This window comes from Zingiber officinale, chromosome 7B, assembly GCF_018446385.1.
Source record: "Zingiber officinale cultivar Zhangliang chromosome 7B, Zo_v1.1, whole genome shotgun sequence".
Classification (NCBI taxonomy): domain Eukaryota; kingdom Viridiplantae; phylum Streptophyta; class Magnoliopsida; order Zingiberales; family Zingiberaceae; genus Zingiber; species Zingiber officinale.
In genome coordinates, this window is record NC_055999.1 from 109,374,110 (window position 1) to 109,400,909 (window position 26,800).

General features: G+C 36.5%; 1 protein-coding gene across 2 annotated transcripts; it reads left to right on the forward strand.

Moving 5' to 3' along the window:
* Positions 1 to 26,720, forward strand: LOC122006848 (tobamovirus multiplication protein 1-like). 2 transcript variants are annotated; one of them, XM_042562502.1, is made up of 13 exons: positions 1 to 311; positions 5,079 to 5,129; positions 8,613 to 8,646; positions 11,151 to 11,237; positions 11,351 to 11,402; positions 12,843 to 13,020; positions 13,178 to 13,273; positions 14,987 to 15,047; positions 24,157 to 24,221; positions 24,875 to 24,949; positions 25,034 to 25,115; positions 25,737 to 25,909; positions 26,332 to 26,720. In XM_042562502.1, the coding sequence occupies exons 1-13, from the start codon at positions 201 to 203 to the stop codon at positions 26,353 to 26,355; spliced, it is 1,089 nt and encodes a 362-aa protein (XP_042418436.1). In that variant the 5' UTR covers positions 1 to 200; the 3' UTR covers positions 26,356 to 26,720. The 2 variants fall into 2 exon arrangements, with proteins under 2 accessions (XP_042418436.1, XP_042418435.1); XM_042562501.1 differs by having other exon boundaries at positions 26,385 to 26,720.
* Positions 26,721 to 26,800: the final 80 nt, after the last annotated feature.

Here is a 26,800-nt window from a genome sequence, read left to right on the forward strand (position 1 = left end):
GAGCGCATCGGAGGGCAGCGGCTCCGCTTCTCCATCCACCGTGTGTTGTAGCTCCGGTTAGTAGTTGGCTCGGCCTCCATCACTCTACGGCGATTGCGGTCTCTGATTCGTGGTTGCGATTTGTTGTCTGGGTGGGCGACATCGTCGAGGGAGCGAGTGGCCGTGACTCGTACTGGTTGGTTTCCGCGACAGGCAGCTCGATGGGGAGAGAGGGGGAGGCGGCGATGCGATGCCTGCCGAAAGAAGTCGCGGCGGCGGATGCGGTCCTGGCTGCCGTGGATGGGGCGGTTGCGGTCGTTGCGTTCCTGCAGGTTGGTATTGTTCCCCCTTTGAAATTGGCGATCTGTTTCTTTGTTGCTCGTGATTTGATTGAAGAGGTCGGTTAATCGCCAATGCCCGTTTGTTGATTCTAGATTTCTAGTTATTTGTTTTGTATGGATTGGATTCTTGGGTTTGTATGGGATTCTTGGCTTCCATAATTGGTGCTACTTTGAATCTTGCCAGGGCTGCTGAGAAATTCTGCAGCGTAGACAGAGGGAGTGTTCATATTATTGGTTGAGCAATTTGTGACACTATAAGACGAAATCCATGTAGATAAAATGAATGTTATCCAGTTTTGGCTGATATCCAAAACGTGGTAGATGGCAACGTGTTGCTACACTTGATCCTTGAGCAGCGCTTCATGGATCCATATTAGGACTTCCAACACTATGAAATTCACGAAGATAGATGAATGTTATCCAGATTTAGTTTCGGAACCATAGATGGTGGATGATGGATATGTTGCCACATTTAATCCTTGAAGAGCACATCATGGATCACAAATCACACTTTGATCTCTTCTTTACCTGTCTTGTATGGGTGATATCAACTTTGAAGAACACCATTGTGAACTAAGAACCATATTAGCTTTCGTGTCCGACTCTTGCCCCCAGAGCATAGCACAGACGGTGGGTGCATGACATCTATAGCGTAATGACCAGGGGTTAATTCTTAGGAATTGATGAAATGTGGTTTATCCTATCATGCGTCTAACGCTACCTGCATTTACCTTCCTCCATATTCATGGGGTTGACACTAGGAGGGTCGCTAAGGTAGCGGATTTATCTTTTTTTCGTGTCTGATTTTCAGTTCTGTACTTGAAAGATGGTTAGTTGTTTTTAGCACTTCAACATATATGGAATTATTTGTGTTTGGTAGGGTCTTGTAACTGCCCTTCTTTTTCCAAATGTATCCTCATTGTTACTCTTGCATGGTTTTTTCCTTGCACATTCCTATCTTTCCTGTTGCATTGCTTTCTCCCAATACTTGATCTGGTAATCAGTATTTCTTCTTACATTTTTTAGAAGAGTTGTTTTTGGATAATATTGATGTGACCTGACGCTGGTTGATAGTGCTGGGTGAAGAGACCTGTCATTGACATCCAATTAGTCCTCTCCATGTGACTTCCTCTATGGCATATGTCTAGCTGACGTGATTTCTGTATCTTGCAGCATGTAAAAAACTTGTGATTGCTTTTTTCACTGTATGTGTCTAAAGTTTCTTCACTGTATTCACTGAGATTGAAAGTTCTTTAAATAAAATAATCATGTACGAGATGAGAAAATAGAGTGATGTGTCTCAGGATTTGTTATGCTGGTTTGGTAAACGACTCTTAGAGAACATACATGGTCTGTCAATCTTAGCCCTTTTTTTAGTCAAACTCATTTAAGTTGCCAACTCTGAGTATCAAAACCTATTTTGCGTATTAGAAGTCATTAAGATTATACTTGTTTAACATCCATGTATTTGTTTATGTAATATTTTCCAATCACATTTCTGAAACACAGAGCATGGTTTTGTGATGTAAAACATCTTTTATTGTCTCTGATAATTCTCAGATGGAATATAATAATAAAGAAATTTGGCCCATTTTCATTTTGCAGATTAGTATCATCTTCATAAAGAGACATTTATTCAATTGAATATCAAATTTACCCTAAAAATAAGCAGAATAAATTAATAAACCAAACAGTCCTCCCTTATTTGTGATTCACTGATGTCATATAGTTATCATCTACAGCACACAGCTTAACCACAATCCATGCGTGTTGCTCAATTCTTAGGAAATCGAAACTGCAAAAGGATTGCACAGCATTGATTGTTATTCTTTTTGGTATTATGAAAATGATGATTAAGGGGCAATGGCTGATATGATAAAGGAGTAGGGAGGACAGATGATGCAATGCGTTGGATGTAGTTATTGGAGATTCAATGGATGCCATGTTTATATTGTGGCAAGAAAGGTGAAGGAATCAATTGGTAGGGGAGGATATCGAGAAAAATGACTTAGAAGTTTATTAAAGGCCAAAAGAGAGCCCAATCCAACCTAAAATTCCAATGCACTTACATAGGAGATATCTTTGATAAAGTATATTTGAGAACCCTCATATTTAGGGTGCAGCACTGAAGAGGTGGAGATTGTTAGGGTCTAACACGTAGATTTACTTGGTATCCACCTCAAGAAGAGATGACTAATCCAAGGATCCACACACGACGCACTCTCCACTATGAAAAACACTCCTTCTCGGTAACTACCGAAGGCGGAGAAGCCTTGTACAACCTCTCAATACAAGAAGAAAGAAATACAAGCTAATACAATAACAAATCTTACAAGATTTACAATGAGGAAACCCTAGCTTGCTTCTCCTTTTTGTTTAGATCACCTCTTGACCTTGGAAATGTAGCAACACTTCACTCCAAGATGCTTCAAGACTGGTGGTGATAACCTGTGAGAATTGTGAGAGAAGACCGTGGAGAGATACCTAGTCGCTGCGAGGAAGATGACTTTAAACTCGACGCTTCCTTCGCAACGGTCACATCCCAATCGATTGGGGAGGCTTGAATCGATCGGCTGATCGATTCAGAGCACCTTTGTGCTCTGTTGGAAATTGCCTGAATCGATCGGTCATTCAGGCTTTCTCGCGATTGCGCAAGAAAACTAGCCCCCAATCGATCGACTGAGCGATTGGCGTCGATTGGGCTGCATTCTGTGCTCACGATTTAAGCTCCCAATCGATCGACTGATCGATTGGGCTACTGTTTATCGCAACACTGAGCCCAATTGATCAGCTGATCGATTGAGCTGGGTCCCATTTGATCACTTGATCAAATTGAACAACCCTAGCTTGCCCGAGTCAAGTCTATGACTCTCAAACCCAACATTCGGTCAACCGTGACCTGTTGGGACTCCTCGTGCCTAGCATCTGGTCAACCTTGACCTGCTGGGACTTCTTCACCAAGTGTACGGTCAATCCTTTGACCCACTTGGACTTTTCTCCTCGTGCCAAGTGTCTGGTCAACCTTGACCCACTTGGGCTTATTGTCTCGTGCCAAGTGTCCGGTCAATCTTTTGATCCATTTGGACTTTTCTCCTCATGCCAAGTGTCTAGTCAACCTTGACCCACTTGGATTTACCGTCTCGTGCCAAGTGTCCGGTCCTCCATGACCCACTTGGACTTCCTTCCACCAGATGTCTGGTCACCCTTGACCCATCTGGATTTCCTTGTGCTAAGTATCCAGTCACTCCTTTGACCTACTTGGACTTCCCAACACCAGGTGTCCGTCAACCTTGACCCACCTGGATTTTCACGTTCTTGGCTTCACTCACTAGGTCTTTGCATCTGCCTAGCTTCATTCACTAGGACTTTCCATCTGTCTGGCTTCACTCACCACACTCACCAGGACTTTCACCTAGCTTCACTCATTAAGATTTTCCCACTGTCCGGCTTCACTCACCGGGACTTTCACCTGTCTAGCTTCATTCACTAGGTCTTTCACCTGATTTCACTCACCACGATTTCCCAACTGCCTAGCTTCACTCACTAGGTCTTTCACCTGCCTAACCTCCAGTTAGGACTTTTCCGGTCAAGTATCCGGTCAAACCTTTGACCTACTTGACTCGTCTTCACATCTAACTGGTCATTGACCAGAGGGGAATTGCACCAACAATCTTCCCAAATGGACGATTGCTCCTGCAATCTCCATATATTGTCAAAGATCGAAACCCAAATTTCGAGACTCAAACTTGAGCCAACTCAAGCTTAGTCAGCCTGGTCAACCTTGACCTAAGGGATATTGCATCAACAGAGATTTCATCTCAATTTCACTTTCACTCCTTTCAACATGCCTGCTCAGACCCAACATCATCTTTAGAGGTGAGGCCTATTCTAATACCATGTTAAAGCCCAAGAAAGAGGCCAGTCCAATTCAAAATGCCAAGATACTTAAGTGGAGTTCTTTTTGTAGATAAGTATATTTTAGAAAACCCTCATTTTTAGGATGTTAGACAAAAGGGTGAAGTTTTCCTCTCCGTCTCACTTCCACTCCTTTTTGAGTTGCATGATGTCAAGGATTTTACCACTTGGGATTTCATATCAAGTTTTAGACCTATAGTCGCCCCTGTTAGTTTTATACTTAAAACTCCACATAATGCCCAGTAACCTATAGTTGCCTATGCCAGTTTCATACTTAAAAACTCTATCTTCTGCTTTGGTATTGCTTACTAGAGTTCCCTTTTTCAGAGTTATTATTTTTCTTGGAATGGATACTGCCTTTTTGTCCTCCACTTGCTTCCCAAACTTGAGCTTACTTTACATGTAATCATATTTCTTGTATTTGAAAGTGATGCTCTATACATTTAATTGATTTTGATACTGTGCTCTACTGACTATGTAATATTCCCAATTAACTATACTTCTTTGTTTCTATTGTTTACTAGAAGAGAAACTACTGGAAAAATTTTAGCCAATTATGTTTATATGGTTCTTTGCCAATTATTTTTCGATCCATGAAACTGGATACAGAAGGTTTTTTCTCATCTTATAAGAGGTAACATGATATGTGTGTGTGCCTTTCTATTCATCCTTAATCTGGCCTTGCGATGACAGTATTTGCATATGCTTTGCCTTGTTTTTCTCAAATCATAGTGGTTATGTGATTATAAGTGATCTATGTGTTCACATCATTATTTGTTCTTGCTGTGTTTTTGTACACATACTTCCAGCTATTTAGTTGATCAACTTCCAAATTGATTGCAGTTGTTTAGAATTCACTTGCGCAATCAGCAACTTGGCTGGACTCGCCAAAAGGTATGCAAAAAACTGCTGATATTGTACATTTTGGATATTTACCTCACATTATATTCTATTTGTTTGAGATACAAAAGCATTCACATTATCTCCAAGAAGCACCTCCGTCGTATTGGTCTATTAGACTCTGTGACTTTCTTTTCATATCATCTGGCATTAAAATGCATCTCTTAATTAAAAGTGAATGTAATCTTAGTTTTAGCGTATCATCTTTAGAAGTTTATCCTCTTAGTGTTTGACATTGACACATTGTTTTTAAACATAGAGAGAGAACAACAGTTTACCGAAAATATATTAGCTAAAGTCTAGAATATACAGTAGTAATGATCTAAGGCAACAATTTGGAATGACAAAGGGTGCAACATCTACAACAAGAACAAAATATCAAAAGGGTAGAAGTGCTACAACTGCCCTAGATCAAGAGGACTTATCCTGCCCAATCAGCTCTGCATGAAGATTGAGCTGCTGTAGTTTAGGCTGTTTGAAATCTAGAATAACAATTTTGTTTCCAAGAACTCCTATTGGACTGTAAGTGAAATAGGAGGCATTTTAACCAGCTCAGAGCCTACGTTAAGTATCACAAAAGCTTGTCTACCAAGCTTGGCAACTGATCTATAGATGATAAAGGTATAACTAAATGTTTCCCAACGACACGGATAGTCCAAAGCTGCAGATGATTAAGCAAAGAGTACAAGGCTTCTGATTTGACCTTCTTAGAATTGGGAGTTACAATTTGTGTTATGTTGGGTCCAATCGTATCATAAATGGCAGTGCCAATATAAAATTATATGAAATAACACAAAATTAATTAATATATTTTTAAAAAATATTTTATAGTCTCTAATATTGATTAAAATCTCTAAAGAATAAAATTGTATCACATAAAAATTTAAAATTAATTTAAGCAAGTCAATTTGTGTCACTCATTTATATATTTGGGTCATATTGTACCACTTTCAGTGATGTCTATGTTAATTGTGTTATAGTTGATCTGATCATGCCATATTGTTGAGTCGTGCCTAATATTGTCGGCTCTACTTAGAATGAAAGATATAGTCATTTCTCCTCCAAATGTCATATATTTGTGCCTTAGCACGTGTTGAGTACAATGGAGGTATTGCAGACCTCACACTCAACCATGTAAGGAGAAGATCCCAATCATGCTTAGCAAAATTACATGGAAGAAAAGATGCTCTGAAGTTATCATAATGATCCATGACTACTAGTCCTTTCTTTCTTAACACTGATCTTGTATTTGGGTTGTCATGAGCCACCAACCAAGTCAAGATTTGAACTTCTTCAGTAGGGAAGGACTTCAAATGATCTTATAGAAACCATCCATACTTCCCCTATGAATGAAAATAGAATAAGCAGATTTGATAGTGAAGGAATTTGTTGTGCTTCACCTCCATCTATTAAGTTGGGGTACAGGTGATTCTGAGATGTTACTAGCCCTTTAAAACATCCGATTAAGAGAACTTGCATTCAAAAGTGATTAAAAGATAGACCCAGATTAATACTGTGAAAACAAAGGTCTTTTATGAAAACATCCTCCCTAATGCTCTCGTATATCTCAGGAACGATGTGCCTTAATGTGCATTTTCCTACCCATCTACCATAGAAGGGTACATTTCTAGTATGTAGACCATCTGAACAATGCTAATGTCAACAAAAGTTTCTGATCTTAAGAAGGGTTTTCCATGCATGGGAACAAGTGCAATTAGGCTCCTTTGATCCCAAAAAGGTCTATGGAAATATAGATGTGTGACTATATATCCCCAAGGTGAATAATCTTGTGTCTGGAGCCACTACCATTTGCATACGTTGGCCCCATTGTATTGCTCAAAATAATTCCAAGACCTCCAAGATGGAATGGTCTACACACATGATCCTTTGAAGCAAGAAAGCAAACATTAGAAGCATATTGTTGTTGTTATTACCAAATTTTCTGATCCTATCAATCTGATGAATCATCCAAGAAGGAATCAAGTAAATTGAGGGATAGATGACTATCAATGTGAGTACCCTTTTTTACAAGCATTCTTCTCCCCCTTACCAATTCAAAAATCCTTTGCCAAGAGGTCAATTTAGCAGGAACTTTCCTAATAAACTTCCCCAGTATGCTTTGCTTGGCCGGTTTACACCAAACTAAAGGCCCGAATATGGAATAGATAAGGGAGTGAGTGGGCAACCCAACATATTTGCCCAAAGAGAGCTTGTGTCATTGTCATTGCCCAGGTATGTGAATGTGGTATGCAAATTTAAGTATGTGAATGAGGGCATCCACAAATTCACTTGGAGCCCACTGATTGAGAAGAACGCTGAGGGCACAATTAGCAGGTTCTTGATAACAGAGGCTTTCCTTTTAAAAAAGTAGTGTTATCCAAAAACTGAACTACTTGGATATCCGGAGCATAGTAGTAGTTTTGGGCAACATCAGAGGAAAGACCCTCCTATTGTCCCCTTGTCAGAACATAATGAAGAACTTCAGTTCTAGGAATATTAATAAATAGGTGAATGTGGATGTCCTTGATGCACACCCCTATGTCACTTGAACCTATGGTTTAAAATCTTGTATTATGCTGAGCAACACGATCAAAATGTATCTTTCTGATAATTACCCGAACTGTATACTATTCGGCATGAGAAATCTATCTTATGTCGTTGTGTCAAATCATCATCTCTCCTCTCAAAGATGAGGAAAACCATCCAACTTCATCACCAGAGAGACAGAAACCCAATTGAAATTATCAAGCAACCTACTCAAATTCCAGTTTGATCATAACAGTATAACAAATCCTGCTTTCCTATTTTTGCACTGAGAACCTCATTGGTCCACATGCAACAGTCTACCCGTACTGCAGCCTTTGATTAAGGTGGCAAGGAAACTCTGCACTGCACTTCAATAGACCTCTTCTTTAATTAGTGTACCTACTATTTATTTCCATTGTCTGCATCAAGAATCTTTAGGTAACTCATAAACTGTAACTATGCAATGTAGTCATCTATAAGGGATTTGATGGTAGTCAGCTATGCTAGTGCTATTTCATGACTTGCATGCTCCTTATTCTCTGTCAAGCACTTTCATATAAGAAGATGTAGTATAAGTTTCTCTTATTAATGATTTTAGTTCTCATAGCAAGTCATTCTTCTAATTTTCTGCTTAAAAAATAAATATAACTAAAAAAGTTTCTTGCATCATTTCTGATGAATGATTCTCTCTCACATATCATCTGAGGATGTCAAAAATATTCTTGCTCGTGAGAACATATGTTTTCATTAATCCTCAAATATTGGGCATTCTAGTTAGTCCATATCAGACTAATTCTGCCTACTTTTCTTGTCCCAGATTTTCTTTATTTAAATATCATAGTTCTACTGTCCTTGGCATCCATAAACAATCTCCTGCTTTTGTTTCTTGTGCCATGTGTTTTCTTCTATTATATGTGAATAATGTGCACTATTAAATATATTCTGTTGCAGATATTCCATCTCATGATTGGCTCTTCCAACATAGGTATGATGGATAATATAAAAATGTAGTCTTCTTACAAACAGAGTAATCTTGGATTTCACCATTATTTAGTCTAATATCATCTAATTCTTTATAAAGAAAAACTGTATCTTGTTTGTTAGAAGTTTTGCAATGTTAAAAAGTTCTAACAAGCATAACATCTGCTACTGTTAAATTTTCTGTTTATGCTTTTTTCAACCAAGACAGCAGTAGTTTTATGCTTGATATTTGTTTAAGTACCTTTATTGTGTGTATGAATTTTTGCAGACCCGCATAAAATAACTTAACACCATTTCTCTTATAAACCCTAGTAACATACAATTTGACATATGTTTATTGCTGGAAAATCTGAATTTCTTTACAGTTTGCAATGACTGAACATGATTTAAGTAATGACTGCCATGAAATAACGTCACTAACTGCTAATGCTTCTTGTTATGCAGAGTGAGACTTGTATATACAAAACCAATGTACTATAAAGCTATAAGTTAGTCTCTTTATTTCTCTATAAGCTGTTTACAATTTATGATAAACAATCTGCCAGAAGAACCTGTTTTTTGGATGTTTGTTAGTCACAAAAAAATCTGCTACATATTTGATAACGTCATATATTAAGAGTACAAATAATGTAAGAGAGTTCAAACACAATGATGAAGGATTTTTCCTAACTGAATATGCGTGAATTCATCAGATATTTGATCAAAGTTTCCTAACTGAATATGTGTGACTTCATAAGATTTGACAGTCCTGGTTAAATTAGGTAAGTTATTCTTTAGCTTTTAAATTTTCCCTTGAATGCTAATCCACTGATAATTAATATGGTTAAGGTCTATCATCTTTAGCCTTTTGATATTGTTTTATATCCACTCTTAATCTTTTTCATTTGGGATTGAGAATGATATTGATGGTTTTGTTTGATGTACTAAAAGCATGGTATAAAATAACAAGCTATGCCCGTCAGCACCGACTAAATTTACTATTACGCTATTGGGTTTGATCCCCTACTATATCTTATCTATATTTAAATGAGTTTTCTTTTATTTTATCGTTACTAACCAAGTCTTCCACTAACCGAATTTACTGTTATGCCATTGGGCTTGATCCCCTATCATATCCTTATCTATATTTAAATGAGTTTTCTCCTATTTTATCATTACTAACCAAGTCTTCTTTGGTCTTTCTCTATTAATATGTATATTTATTATAGTTTCACATCGCCTAATTGAGATATTTTTTGGATGCCTATGCACATATCTATATCATCTTAGATGTGTCTCCCGTAGTTTTCCTTCAATATGTGCAACTCTTTTATCCATCCTCATATGTCCGTATATCAACTTTAGCGTTCTCATCTTTGCAAGTCTTATTTTTTACTCGTGTGTTCGCTTCATATACCAACATTCAACTTTATATAATATAGCAAGTCTAACAAACGTTTTGTAAAACTTCCTTTTGAGTTTTAGAGGCACCTTACGATTATAAATAACACTTGACGCCCTTTTCCATTTCAACCATTATGCTTGTATTTTATATAAAACATCTTTATCAATCTTCCATCCTTTTGCAAAAATGATCCTATATATTTAAAGCTCTCAATTACAACTCTCGTCAAAGTTGATCAATAGTTTATATAATTACACAATGCTGAATTGGTAAAGTTGATGAGTAGAGGGAGATGAAAGACTGAATTTGACATAATTAAACGTATGAATATTACTAGACATAAAAATCTTGCTTAGAGTTTAATGGAAGGACAAAATTTATATAGCCGAGGAAAAAATAGTGGGGTTCGTGCCTTGGTGTATGATATGCTGATCAATTGCTCTTATTACATATTCACTAGTACATCGTTTGGTAGAGTGTTTGTCTTTTTAAACAATTGGTATTGGTAAAGTAGATTAGCTGACTACTTTGACAGTTGATTTGCCCAAATCTGATACATGAATGCATGAAACACTTTTTTTTTCTTAACACATTATCTTCTACTTTGACACCATGATTAACCACTTATCCCAAAAATTTTAGGTGAGGGACCAATTATATATTCATAATCTTAACAGGTACGTCAACTTATGGGTTTGATGGTTTAAACGGCATATATCCAACACAATATGGATTTTTTTAGCAAAGAATAATTAGACCATTTATCTTAAGATTCGAGCATGTAAATCATGCACTTGTTATGCAACTTAGCGGCAAACCATTTTTGTCCCCTGGTTATTACTTTTTATTTTATTTCCTTGCCACTTGCTAAATATCTGAGCTTGGGTTTCTTCTTGTGCCATCGTAAACTAGACATATCTTTCTGACATCTCCTAATCTTATATTTCACTACAATGTAAATTTCTTTCTTTCATTTTTTCTATAAGTTCTGTGGTTTTTTGATGCCTTCCTAATTATTATTCTCTAGCCCATGTTAACCAATTGATTGTAGCATCTTTTTTTTTTTAACTGTGCTACACTTCTGTTGTGCCATATTTTGATGGCCTGTATTGATTTGATGTCAGGCTATCTAGCATACTTCATCTCTGCCCTTGTTGCTACTTGCAAGGGATGGCAATGTTGGTCACATGGTTGTGGATTTGTTCTCATGGGTAAGCATACATGCAAAGTTCAGTGATGTTTTCATTTGCATATTGTACATGCTTATCTTCAGACATGACTATTCATTCAAGACACCTGCTAACTGCAAACACTTTTCTTGCAGTTGGCCCTCAAATTATATTTTTTGCTGCCTTTCTCCTGCTTATTTCTTTCTGGTAAGTAACTCCCATCACCAGTTATAACAATCAGATGCATAAATCCACACACAGTTCTGTGCATAGGAGTTTCCCTCTTTGAATTATTAAGATAAGTGAAAACTTTTCTTAATGTTGAGCTTTCGATGATGGTCAACATTTCCATACTTGTTGCTCCAGTAGCATCAATAAAGAGTATTGATATCTCTTTGATTGGTAACAATTCATTTGTTTTAGTGTATAGATGAACTTTTTATCATTTTTGTTGATTTGTACTGCATAATTTTTGTACGTTCTAGGTAATTGTCTAGGAAGGCCGATTATGTTATTTTACTTGTCTGCAATGCATTTTATCCTCATGTTCATTGTTGGATTTCTTTTTTCTTTTTGGATTTCACATGTTAGTGTTTACTTGTGGCTCTATCATTATCATGTAACAGATTCATGTTTTACACAAAGCTTAGCATGGAATCTGCAAACATCTTATTTCTTCATGAATTCTTTTCTCTGGCATCATGTTAACTAAAGAAGATTGCAGTTTGAGCCCTTTGGATTATCGCTATCTTGGTTTTCTACAAACAATAGCATTTGTTTCCATAATATAGCTTATATACGTTCTTAGTTTAGTGCCTTTTGCATTGAATATCCAGGCAAAAAAATGAGTTGAGCAGTAGGTTTATAACCATTTTTTACATTACAGAACTATGCCTTGATACATTAGAACATGAAAGCTTGTGGCATGCTTAAATAAGCAGGTTTAATTAGTTTGTCTTTATTTTATTTTTCATGTTTATCTGTCACATTGTACAACTTCTAGGTTACAATTGTTGGATTACATTTGGATCGATTTGGATGAATGAAAAACACATTTGATATCTAATCATAATTTACAATTTGCTACTCAAGTTATTGTAGTAAATTCGGTTAAATTCAATTTTTTTGCATCAAACCCACCATAATCCATAATCAGGAGAATTTATACCACTCAGCTTTAACATAATTACTATAACAAAGCTAGCCCTTTGCTGTAATTTTGTACATTTTCCTTTGTTCTACTGCATTTAATATTGTAGCAAAGTAATATCAATATTATGTAAAGCCAATGTTGTATATTTGTTTGTTTTTTTGCTATATGTTTTATATCCTCCATATAAATAACCCAATCTAAGTTCTTTTTTTATACTCTTCTTTATTTCTATAGCCTGATTAATGAATTTAGTGGTGCTTGAATTGTTTTGGGTTACATTAAAGTATTAAACTAGGATAATATTACAGAGATCCCCGTAGCAAAATGAAAACATAGTCTTAGCATTTCGTGGCGAGCCCATAATTTAGCTGCACAATGGAACATATAATGTTTACTAGAAGACTTGAGGCATAGAATCTGAAATTAATTATTACAATTTCTGCATGAAATAACATCTGGAATTTCATAATTTTGCTTATGCTTCTGGCATATAGGGTTGACTTGTGTCATCAAGCAAGTGATGATGAAGAGGAAGATTATGAACGTGGTTACAGTGAAGCTTTGTTGGATAAGTCAATGGATAAACAAGGTCGGCTGCATGTTGATGGGTGTAGGGTATTGTGCTTTCCTCGAGCCATTCATGTTGGAAGCCGACAAAAGTTTGTAATCTTGGTAAGAATGTGTTTTTCAATCATGTTGAAATATGAATGCCTACATGTATGTTGAATTTAAGTTTATAGATGAGTGAAAGTTGTCTACTTTTTTCTATTCTAACCATTCTAAATTGTGCCAGCATATACAAATAATCTATGCCCCATTTTTTTTGTAGGTGATTGCTCTCACATTTATATCTATGATTGTCTTTTCAATCTTGATATGGATCGGCGGAGGGAAAAATTCTATCGATTCTTCAATTGCAGCTCGGGTATGTTATTATCCTATTAGTCATTTTTTATAATTTGAGGAGCCAGATATTTCCTCAATTTGGATTCAATTGCTATCATCTTATGCAAAACACGTCAATATACATTATTTATTAATTTTAACACATTTTATCCTGTTGAAGACATGGGAATGGGTTGTTTTGAAGAATATTTTTGTCTATGAAAAAAGTTAAGGGGAGAGGGGGTTAGCCAAAATGATGGTAGCACCTCTTGGTATCAGATCAACAATTCTAGATGTATCCAATCTTGACATGGCCAGCGCTGTCATGCATCCCAAGAGTAGATGATTATGCATGTTGCTGATGAGTCCCTTACATTTTCTGCCTGGATTTGATATCCTGTCTTTTGTTGCTATAGGAGGTAGTAGTTGGCAAAGCTCATGGGTGGGAAATCTCAGCCAACCTCACTCATGGAGTGATGATTTTGTGATCACAAGCAAGATCACTCTTGGGTGGAGCTTTGAATGCATCAACATCAGCACTTTGTCCTCTCATGTTCAAGATCATTTGTGGGTGCTTTTCATGTAGCTTTGATCATGTGCGTTCATGCAGTGTAGGATCCTCATCATCTTTGCAAGAGCAAGTTATGCTCCCGTCCTCGTGTTCATATTTTCTCAATATCGTTTCCACTTTATGCTCTGTCTTCTATGGATTACATCGTGCACTGCCCAGGGCTAGTAGTCTTCTTTCATATTCATCTACAGCCAAGTAGAGCTCTCTCACTTTAATATGCCATTTGATAGCAAGGTAACTGACAGCCTCATCCATATTAGGTCGGTTGCTTAAGTGCATTTTCATGTTTTATTTTGTAGTCTGTGTTATTGTGTTCTTGAGGGATCATTTGCTCACTCCTGGAAGATCCACTATCTTAGGGAAGCTATCATAGATGTAATTTTTACGAGAAAACACAACATTCTCAAGCAACATGTTAGAATTGTAATGAAAAACAAGAGATAGAGATAGCGTAGATACCGATGGGGGATTGTTGCCCTGAATATGTAGCAAAGAAGTTATATGTCCCACTTCCCTGAGCAATCAATTAGATCTGGGATAGAAAAGGTGATCATCTTAATTTTCATGATGCAGTCTAATTTGAAGAATGTATTGGCACCAAGTAATCATGTCGTATTTACTGGCTTGAATAAGAGATTATATTGTGAGACAAAAGATTTGATCAACTTTCCTTTTCAGATTTAGAGAGAATTTTCCTGTCTTATATGGTAATATGATTCTTGTGAAAAGTGATAATTCACTCAAGAACCTGTCCTATGACACTAAAAACCTCTGGCCCGGATTATCATTCATTTGAATTTATGATGGTCCAAGTAGACAACTTCTACTGTGATATGTACCATAGGCAAATCGCCACAATTTTCAGATGGTCTGCAGTGAGAAATATTTTTTTATGACATCACAAGTACACATGCCAGGGTCTTTTTTATTGGTGATAAGTTACATCATATATGTTGCTTGGACAAGATTCAAGATTGGTGTCGAAGTGAGATTGTAAACATTTAAACTAAGAATTACTGATGCTTATTTATCTTTATTATCTTAATTTCCATAATATAATTTAATATTATAGACCAGTTTAGGTATTGAATTTCCTGATGGTATGCATTTTTTCTACTTTGGCACTTCCATGTCTTTCTGAGAATATTGACTACTGTTGTTACGTCCCTTTTTTTTTTGCAGGTTTATCTCTATACTTTTTCTGCAGCAATGCTCCTTTTAGGTGGTGCTTTGGCTAGCTATGGTGATTATCCTTTTTCTATGTTTATTTTTTATTATCATTTTAGTTAAATTTGGTTCTTTAATATCCCCCTTAAGGAATCACATTAATTGTATCATTAGGGTACATACATTCGTGATAATTTTAACCATGCAGTAATTAAGTTTGCACATGTTTTTTCTGTTTTGCATTGAACATTGGAAAGGTTGAGATCCAAACTCTGGTGTCGGACAAATAGACATAAAAGGAGTTACCTAGAACTCCAAATTTCAATCGGAAAAATTTTAAAAACAAAGGACGACCCGGTGCATGAAGCTCCCGTCAATGCGGGATCTTGGGGAAGGGTTTATCGTACATAACATCTTGCTTTGCAGGAGTCTGTTTCTGGGACTTGAACTCGTGATCAGAAAGAATAAATGCACATATTAAAAAAAATATTGCAACAAGAGTAATTAGAATGTTATTTGGCTAAAACATAAACCAGTCAACTCTATTTTAAAAAATATTTTTTCCCACCGTAGAAAGGTTTGACAATTGCTCTATTTTTCCTTATAAATTAATTTGATTAAAAAAATAAGTTTACCTCCAAATCCTTTCATCCTACACTCGAGGGCCTGACTCAACTATTCATCCTCTCACTATGTTAGGTCTAAGCTCATTGTGGTTGATATAGGGGTGGGGAAAATACCAAAAATTTTGGTATACCGTACTTATTGTACCGAAATATATTGATTTTATGGTATACTGAAAAATTTAGTACGGTATAATACCGTATTGAAATTTTCGGTATTGGTATAGGATTTATATTGAAATTTTCGGTATACCGTACCGATATCGAAATTTTATCTTAAACGGTATGATATTGATACCATATTAGAATTTCGGTATACGGAATTGGTATGAAAGTTTTTTTATACCAAATTTTTCAGAACGGTAACGATATACGAGTTGGTGGTTTGGTATACCTGACCGAACTACTCGTAGGCTGACATGTGCATGCATATATGGTATAGCAAACTCACACACATACTATAATACTATATGTAAAAAAAAAAGGCAGTCCGGTGCACGAAGCTCTCGCCATACGAGGTCCTAGGGAAGGATCCATTGTACGCAGTCTTACCTTACTTTTTGCAAGAAGTTGTTTCCAGGATTCGAACTCGTGACCTTTTGGTCACATGACAATAACTTTACATGAAGCTCCCACCATGTGGGGTCCCGGGGAAGGATCCATTGTACGTAGTTTTACCCTGCATTTTGCAAGAGGCTATTTCCAGATTCGAACCCATGACCTTTTGGCCACATGACAACAACTTTACCGTTGCGCCAAGCCTTACCCTATACTATAATACTACATGTAAGAGATAAATATAGAGATTTCTTATAAGCCTCCTCATATCTCAACTACCCAAAGTGGCACTATAGTAGTTAAAGAGACCAAGAGAAGCGCAAAAGAATCAGTTGAAACCCCATCAGAAAAACAAATAAAGGTACATCTTACCACTGTATGAAGACAACTTCCATTTATTGGACAGAACAATTATAAATACACAGATTTCCCTCTCAAACAAGAAATCCAATCATTCAACCATACTTTTTCCAAATGTTATTTACCATAAATAGAATATAAATGTGTGCTTGTACTTGCACATGCTACTGTCACTTAGAACGTTACCATAAATGAAGCTGTTGGATGATATGGAATTCACCTAATGAGAAATAGGCCCAAATTCACAAAACATGTGAACAGACCTATTTGCTCCTTCGAGTGCTGAGCTGAACCACTTCACTATGAGTAGCCCATTCAATGTTTTATCAATTCGGTATCAGTAGTTTTGTTTTCTTAGTTCTTCAGAGTTCTTAAGATAGTTCCTTAAGGGACTTTCCTAGTTTTAATCACCTATCAAGTCTACTAATAAATTTGTTGTTATCACTAATATAAAATTACACAAAAATAAAGCAATAGGCAATTAAGAGCATCATTAAAGGACGACGACGACAACAACCAAGCATTATCCCACATTCCCATTAGGTGGCGTCGGCTATATAGATTTTTTTACGCCATTGAGCTCTATCTCCTACTATATCATCTGTACTTAAATAAATTTATCTTATTTTATTGTTTCTAACTAAGTCTTTATTGGTCTTCCTCATTTGATATGTGTGTTTGTCATAATTTCACATTGCCTAACTGGAACATTTATTAGTCGTCTAAATACATGTCCGTACCATCTTAAATGTATCTCTCGGAGTTTTTCCTCAATAGATGCAACTTCGGCTTTCTCTCTAATGCTCTCATTTCTTATTAAAGGACAAGCAAATATAAAAAAAAAATCATCAAAGGTAAAGGTTTAGAGTGGTTATAACAATAAAAAATAAACCTACCCACATGGATCACCTGTGTGTGTGTGTGTGATGGGATTGTAGAAACTTAGGTAATCTAAGGATTCCTAGGCACACACCATAGGTTGATTGTATAAAGAAATTTAGAAACTTAGGTATTACAACACATAAGGGTTCCTAGGCATCACACCGTAGGGAGATTGTATCACACAACAAAAGAGAACTCCCAAAACTTTGATATTTATTCCAGCATTACAGCAGTAGACATATTTATACTAGGACTCACAAAAGACTCAAGCAACATAAATACTAGTAGATAGAATCATTGAAAACACAAAGGACTCATATAGACACATAGGAAACTTAAAATGCTCACACATAGGAAACTTAAAAGACCCATAAATATGCTACAATTTTCCAAGCATGGGAAATTAAAGCATATTGGAATTGTTAGTCATTTAATGCTGACTTTTGACTTCAACCATTAGAAATTGATGAATTTTATATCATTTCCCAAGTAGGTTTTGTTGGATCGAATGAATGCGATAGAGGGGGTGGTGAATATCGCGCTTTTAAAACTTTTCTTTTACTCGTTAAAAACAAAGTCGTGCAGCGGAAAAATAAAGAACAGTTCGGTTACTTGGTTCGAAGCCTAGGTCGACTCTTACTCCAAGGCGCGCAATTCTTGACCGCACCGATGGGCAATCCACTAAAACACTTCTTTCCGAAAACCTCGGAAAGAAGCAGTGTGTACCATGGTATGAAGTGTCGTTCCGTGCCGCCCGGCACGAACGGTTTTTACCGTTCCGCCGAGCGGCCGAAACCGGCACGGGAGGCGTCCCCGTCTCGGCGGCGCCGGAGGAGACGTGGGACGCCTCCAGCGGCATCCCGCGACGCCTCCAGCGGCATCCCGCGACGCCTTCGGCACCGAAGGCGTCGTGCGCGACGCGTTCTGTGGCGCCGAAGGCGTCGTCGAAAGCATTCGACAACCCAGCCGGACGCTTCCGGCGCCGCCGGAGGCGTCCGGCGACGCTTCCGGCGCCGCCGGAGGCGTCCGGCGACGCTTCTAGCGCAGCCCGCCGCCCGCGGGATCGCCCGCGATGAGATCGCGGGTGATCGATCCAGTTTTTTTTTAAAAATAATTATTTATTTTATTTAATTAATTTAAACAATTCTTAAGGAGATGTGTGATATTTCAAGAAACTTTTATAAACCCTAATTTAATTATCCTAATAAAATATATAAAAAATATATTTAAAATTAAAATAAATTTAATAAATTTTATTAATTAATATTCTGAAAAAAATAATATTTTAAATTTCATTTAAAAATTTAAAAAATATAATAATTCTTATTTATATTCTAATATATTTTTTTTATTATTTTAAATTCATTTAAATTTTTAAAAAATTCTAAAAAATTCTAATAAATAATATTTATATTCTGATATATTTTTTTATTTTTTTTTATTTTTAACTTGATATTTTTTACTATTTAAAATATATATTATTTAATTAATAATTAATTAAATGAATAAATAGTAAATTATATAATTATTATTAATATAAAGTAATATCTTGTATTAATTATTATCATTATTATCATCATCATCATCATCATTATCATAGATACTACCATTTTAATTTGAATTATTGATATATCAATTCTATTTAAATAAAACTATTTTTAATTATTTTTTCTAACAATATTAAATTAATCAATAATTGAGAACTTATAATAAATCAATATACAACTTATTTTTATATATACCATAAATATATTTATCTTATAATTAATATAGATAAATAAAAAATACCGAAACTGTATTGGTACGGCACGATACGATACCGAAATCGTATCGTTCCGGTCTGAGACCGAAACCTCGTCGTCGAAATTTTAAACCATGGTGTGTACAATATGCAAGATAGTAACACCCTACTATCTTGTAAGAATTTAAGTACAATGCAAGCTTTTCTTAAAATAAAATATACCGACAATAATTGTAGACGAATCTTGGTCGGCACTTCTGGATGGAACAACTTGCGAGTCGTAGAGCAGTAGCAGAAGCTTGCACAAAGATGATTTTCGAAGCAGAATAGTGTTGTACTCAGCCTCGAACCTCGAGCTCTCTTTTATAAGAATCGTCGATGTTCGGTTGATCGATCCCTGGGTTCGGTCGACCGAACCCGCTCCCTTCCTTCTTCGTTAATATATGATCTTCGAGCATTAACTAATCTTTAATGGTTCGGTCGACCGATAATCTTGTTCGGTCGACCGAATGGTGAACTTCCCTTTTCACTGAGATTCGCACTTAATGCTCCATTAATGCTTTCATTGTTCGGTCGACCGAACCTCATTTTCGGTCGACCGATCATGCTGTGATACCATGTTTGTGAGCTTGATCTGTTTTGCCAATTTTGCCTGTTCGCTCGACCGAACCTTCGTCCGGTCGACTGATAAAATGCCTTTTTCGGTCGACTGAACCTCCTGTTCAGTCGACTAAACCCTTGGCCAAATGAAGGTTTCTGAGTGCTGGGCGCATGGCCGCTGACAGAGCCTGATTCCGAGTTCTGAGTAAAAAATTATGACCCTTTGAAGTTCAAGGGGTCATATGATTCTGCAACCCAAAATTAGTTCGATATAATAATAATATTCCTGCAAAACAAAGTTAGCACAACTATATATGAATAGTAAGATGCATGAGTAGTATTAGACAGTAGAACTGTCTTGATCTCAACTTGGAAATCTTCCCGGTTTCTTCAGTTGGATCAACGACCTTAGGTTGTTCCTAATAGGAACACGACCTCACTGTCGCTCCTCCAGTTGCTTACCTCAACTTACCTGCCAAACATTGGTCCTCCAGACTTGTTTGGACTTTCTCTGCTCAGTGTCTGATCACCCGATCTACTAAGGCCTTTCCTGCAATACTACATTAGCCTGCAGTAATAATAGTAATACAGAATGCTATGGTAAAATTAAACTTAGAATCACCAAGATCCACTGATCAACCTTGCTTGGAGTTCACTCCTCCAAGACTTCTCGTTATCTAAGGTTATCTCCCCCTAGGATTTTCTCCATCTGGCTTCACTCACTAGAACCTAAGGTTACCACCCCTAGGATTTTCTCCACCTGGCTTCACTCACCAAGACTCAGTATTCGGCTACCAAGGGATCAGGTCCTTCATACCTATCCACTTGACTTCCACAATCTACCGAGATTTCCCTTCCCTAGCCTACAACTAGGACTCAGTATTCGGCTATCCAGAGATCAAGTCCTCCAAACATATCGAATCCACCTAGGTTCCACGACCTACCGAGATTTCCCTTGCCTAGCCTACAACTAGGACTTCCCTTGCCTAACCGCAGTTAGGACTAGTCACTCGGTTGACTTCCCACCCTTGCCTAGCCACGACTAGAACTTCCCATGATCAAGCTCCATTAAACTTACTTAAACATATTTGTCGGACATTAAAACCTTGGAGGTCGATTGCACCAACATGTTTATCATCTTCCAAGACATGCCAAATTAATAATGCAGTTTTAGAATCTTTATTTTTATGCTTATAGACTTTTAATGGAGTTTGTGACTTGTCTCCATCAACTCTCCCCGGGTGAGAAAACTCATCTCTGGCGAGTTAAAAGTGTGGAATCTTTCTTGAATCACGTTGTTGTTTGCTTGAGGTGTTTTTCCTTGCTCTCCTTGAACTTAATCACCTTTAGATTGAGAAATCATGGTTTTAACATCATTTAGATGAATTTGCATACCATCAAGGTGCTCCATCATGCTAATAAGTATCTCATCACGTTGATTATCAGTCAACTTTCCTCTAAAGCTCCTCACGGATCTTGTAGACATATTAAAGCCCTAAAGCTTTGATACCAAATGATGCAGCACAAGCGGAGATTGAGTGTTGGGTGGTTTGGAAAGTAGAAATTTGGCATGAAGTGGTAAAGGGATTGTAGAAACTTAGGTATCACACCTAAGGATTCCTAGGCATCACAACCTATTGTTGATTGTATAAAGAAATGTAGAAATTTAGGTATCACACCTAAGGGTTCCTAGGCATCACACCACAGGGAGATTGTATCACATAACCAAAGAGAACTCTCAAAACTTTGATATCTATTCCATATTCCAGCATTACAACAGTAAACTCACAAAGGACTCAAGCAACATAAATGCTAGTAGATAGAATCATTGAAAATACAAAGAACTCAAAAAGACACATAGGAAACTTAAAAAACTCATAAATATGCTATAATTTTCCAAGCATGGGAAATTAAAGTATATTGGAATTGTTGGTCATTTAATGCTGACTTTTGACTTGAAACCCTAGGAATTGATGAATTTTATATCATTTCCCAAGACATGCCAAATTAATAATGGAGTTTTAGAATCTTTATTTTTGCACTTATAGACTTTTAACGGAGTTTGCCACTTGTCTCCATCAGTCTGTGTAGGCATATAACATAAAACACATTTAAAGAAATAATAAATCAACTTCCATTCTCCTTTAATAGACTCCAACTCTAACTGATTTATCTTTAATCATTTCATCATACAAGATCTTTATTTCATCGTACAAGATCTTAGTTCAATTTTCCCTCTTCTAGAGCAACATATTCAATTAATCTTGTAGTTACATTTCATTGATTAATCATGCACAAGGAAAATACTAAATTGAATCAAGCAAGAAACACCCTATTGAAATGAGGATTGAGACTACATTGACTCACCATAAGCAAACTCTAGATCTCAATTGGTGGATCTACAAGGATATGCTACAGGGAAACACATATTATACACTTGAAAAATGTAACATTAGGCATTAGCAATTGAATAATAAATAGGCTGTGAACTATTAAACATATTGGCTAATATGTCACGTAGTAAAACATTCTCTTACTTGGTGGAAATAATTTTTAAGCCCTAACCAACATTGCGAAGGAGGTGCCATGGCTCTGCAAAAGGAGAATAATCTGATACACTGGACTCAGGACATAGGTTTTGAAGGGCGCACAACTGCATGTGGGAGGAAATGCCCTCACAAGAATTGGTTCAGAGGACCCTTAGATGATCAAGGCCTAGGAAGACATCCACAATGACGTTGTTGGCCAGAGACGATAAAGAATGAAAGTCGAGGGTTGATGCCCAAACAAGCTTCTTGCTGAAGCTCATTGCCACAAGTAGTTAGGCATGGAGTATCAAGAAACTGAAAGCGAAAGAGAGATACTTGGTATTATCTAATTCTTGTAGAGTTGTAGGACATGTTCGAGGGTGACTAGGGACGATGGAGCGAAGGAGGCTACGCAAGGAAGAAGGCAGATTCTCCTTTGGTGGCTGTGGAAACGAGGGAGGTTCAACAACAACAACAACACGATGGTGATGAGAGCTCGCATGTGCAATGGTGTATGTGAATAGAGGAGAGCAATGACTACGACACTACGTGAGACGTCATCACAACAGTGATGATAGTGGAGAAGTTGCATACAAACGAGGAGAGGGAATGAAATAGGTTTTTTTTTTTATTACATGGTGGTATAAAATAATTGTTTTTTACAAAAAATATCCATCATTTAGTAGTTATACAAATTGTTTTTTTAAATGTTTTAAATAATATAACAGTGGGGGACTAATATGGATTTACTATTATTTGGATGATAGTTAGAATATCTTTACATTTGTTTGCTTTTGCAGATGTTTGATGGAAAACATTGATTAAAAGTGTCTTTTTAGTTGCATAGTGATGGATTGATTAGGGCAATTCTATTGAGGCATTAGGTACACCGTTGGAATGTATGTTTCATCCGTTGTGTTGCTTTTGAAATTCATTTAGAGCTGTCATTGTTTCCTTTCTTGACATTGTAATTTGGACTACTTTGGATGATTTCCTGAAAGAGCACATTACATACGACAAAATTATCTTAAAGAAACATAGGAAGTTTCATTATTTGTCATAGATGATAATTTAATGGATTGGCACGAAAAGAGAGATGAAAATGAAGTTGTGAAAAATTATTCCACCTAAGTTTTCAATCATTCATTAAAAGGGCAGCCCGATGCACAAAGCTCCTACCAATGTAGGATCTCAATGAAGGATCGAACCACATTGAGTCTATTGTAGGTAGCCTTATTCTAATGCAAGAGGTTGTTTCTGCGACTCAAACAAGTGGCCATAAAGTCACATGGTAATACCATTGCGCCAAGGATCCCTTTCATTGTAACAAGTATTGTTGCACATTCAATTTTATCTATGGGCACATGACATGCCAATAAGAAATTCTATTGAATCTCGATTGTGACATTTTGTTTGTTTGGTTTTGCCATTATGTGGGCATAGGCTTTGACTTTTTTTCTAGATTAGCATGTCCTTAAGAATTTTTTTTTTTACTTTCCCTGTTGGCTTGAAGGGGAGCCTTGGCACAACGGTAAAATTATTGTTTTGTGACCTAAAAGTCAAGGGTTCGAATCCTAGAAATAAGCTCTTGCAAAAAGCAGAATAAGTCTGCGTACAATGAATATTTCCCCGAGACTCCGCATGGCCAAAGCTTCGTGTACCGGGCTCCTGTTGGCTTGTTCATATAGATGATGATATAATAGGGGATAGAGTCAAATGATGTAGTAGGATCCATGTAACCGACCCCTCACGTAGAGGGATAAGACTTGATTGTTGTTGTTTCTATTGTTATTGGCTTGTTCAATTGATGCGGATAAGCATTGAATCATTAATTTTGGAAGGCACATCTTCATGTCATAGTTCCATGATATTTTTGTTTCTCAATCATGTTAGGGACTCTGTTGTTTTCAAAAATGAGCAAAGTACGTTCTGAAATGGCATCTACTGAAATGTGGAAGGTAAGTAAAAATATCAACTACTACTTAGTTCTGCACATTTGCTTGGTTTATCATACTGTCTAACGAGAAAGAGGTACATATAGGTTTCAAAAATTGGAAGTGTGAGTACAGGTATTGAGAAAGAGAAAATTGCTATTTTTAAAGCCTAAAGCTTATCGTTTATTATTGGAACCGAACTGTTGTTAGTTCATCTTTTCGTCTTCTTCAAATTAGGATACATTAATGATATAAAAATTGATTAATTCCTAAAATGTGTTTGTGATAATTTTAGACTTTTGTAGTATTTTTCTGGTATGTTGATTTTTTCCATATTTGATTTTATTCTACTGACTGGTTATGACTCCAAACGATATAATATGCCTATATAGCTGTTATCAACAATATTTTATTGTATTTTCCTTTTCCCAGATTCTGTTCTGGTGACAATGAGAACAGTTAGGCAATCGTGTTTTCAGAATGTTGTACTAAATGCACAAATTTCAAACAGTGACTTGTGAACTATGCATTAAATTATGAACTTTTAACTGAATGAATTTTCTTGCCCATCCATTTGATCAAATGAGCTTTAATAGTTGCTTATCTTTGCTACCTGTAAAATGGCATTTCGCTTCAATCTCACTCAAAGATTACTATATACTTGATAATTTATGCAGGTTGCAAGTTTGGCAGCTGTCAGTGTTCTATCTTTCACATCATCTGCTGTTCTAGCCCTTTCTACTACTGTACCAGTATGTTATTGATACTTGCTAAGTTTTTCTATTAAGTGCAACTGACATCCATTTCACACTAGCATTTTACATATTTCTTTGCAGTTGGAGATGCTTTCGCATTGGCCTTCACAACATTCAGAGAACTTAATCAGTTCAATTTTTATTTTTCTCTACTATTTTATAGGTATGCACCTTTCGGATGAAAAGTAGAAATGAAACATAATAAAGTAACATATGCATGTGGACCCATGCTTATCTGCTTTATCGCATATCTTTATTAAAGTCGAATGGATATTTGGGATAGGCCTTCTTTGTTAATGTTTGTGTACCACAGGTTTTTTTTGGGTTGCTAACAGTTCCTTGGTCAGTAGTGAGATTTACTATATGACGTCTTACCAGACTTTGGGTGTGTGCTCATGATTTTGCTTACCAACTCAGATTTAGGGTTTACATTATCAAACATTAATCAATAATAACATGATATGAGCACCCCACACCAGTTTAAACATGAATTGCAAAATCAGATCCTGGAAGTGACAACGCAAAATATGACTTGGGAAAATGGAACGTTGACACTACTTGTCCTTTTTGTCAAATAAATTATTCTTTTTTTTTTACTTCGTAGTTCATATGATTGGTATTTAGAAAGATCAACTAATTTTAGATCATATATATATATATATATATATTTTTTTTTTTTTTTTCAAAAATAATGCAACATAATCACGAAGCGACATGAACTGTCCGGTCCCATTTGCTTCCTTATTTATCTTCATTGCAAATGATATTATAAAATTTCTTACAGGTTCATCAGTGCCCTCAGGCTTTGTCTTATGGGTCATGAGAGATATGCCGCCTCCACATGTAGCTTATACTCATAGACCATCGCAGTCTACTGTTGTAACTTTCATAAGAGAACGAGATTCAGCTTCTCAAAATCCACAATGGAGGGATACTGTAACATCTTCACAGAATAAGGTGAGACCAGAATTTATGGACCTTTTCTTTTCTTTTTACTGCATTGATGCAAAATTCCTTTGAATTTCTGAACTTCCTCTTCTTCAGTAATTATATAATCACACTAGTTATCAATCTCTTCAACAAGTTCAAGCTAATCCTCTAGATATTGGAAGCTGATTTATTTGCTGCATGGTATGATGACGCCACTGTTTGATCGTTCAGTGTTAGACTTTCAGTTACAGCAATAGATGCATTTTTTCTCTCTCCTTGCATAGAAAGGATAAGATTCATGTAATTAATAATGACAAATTACTTTCTTTTTCCCTTGAAACTCTACTCCTATGTTATTTGAAACTCCAACACAACTCTTAACCTCTCTTGATGTTTGTGGCCAGCGATTCTTAGGATTTGTTTACAGCCTCTGCGCTTTGTCATTGCAGTGTCTTAAAGCAAGTCCCATATAAGATGTTCACTCCCATACTTGATTTATTAGAAACAGTGGAGGATTCCTTTCACCAGTCACCATCCTCGGAGACAAGCGACAAAGGTGGCTTCCAACACTTGACCATTCATACAAACTGATCTTCTGCTCGCTTCAATGAAATGGGAAACCCATTTAGATCTCCAACTCCATGGCAAATTGGGTGAGATGGTATGATCAGCTTCATTATATTTGTACATAAATAAAGGTCAATCCAGTTTTTGCAATTAGTGCTAATCCCTTGTTGCTAGGATCGATTTTTTTTTTTGGTCCTGTTTTTTTTTGTTAAAAAAAAATACACAATGTTTCACTTCAATCCAATTACTTTAGTGCTTTGGTCTTTTTCTACTTGTACTGTTGGTGTAGGGTGTAAATGAGTCTAACCGCTCGTTAGCTATTCAGGTCTTGGTTTGAAAAAAAGTTCGTTC

Bases quoted from the DNA above. Each gene is read 5' to 3' on its own strand.
- LOC122006848 (XM_042562501.1), top strand. From the start codon at position 201: ATGGGGAGAGAGGGGGAGGCGGCGATGCGATGCCTGCCGAAAGAAGTC. The intron at 11,403-12,842 runs GTAAGTAACTCC...TCTGGCATATAG, and splicing joins CTCCTGCTTATTTCTTTCTG to GGTTGACTTGTGTCATCAAG. The intron at 24,222-24,874 runs GTAAGTAAAAAT...TAATTTATGCAG, and splicing joins CATCTACTGAAATGTGGAAG to GTTGCAAGTTTGGCAGCTGT.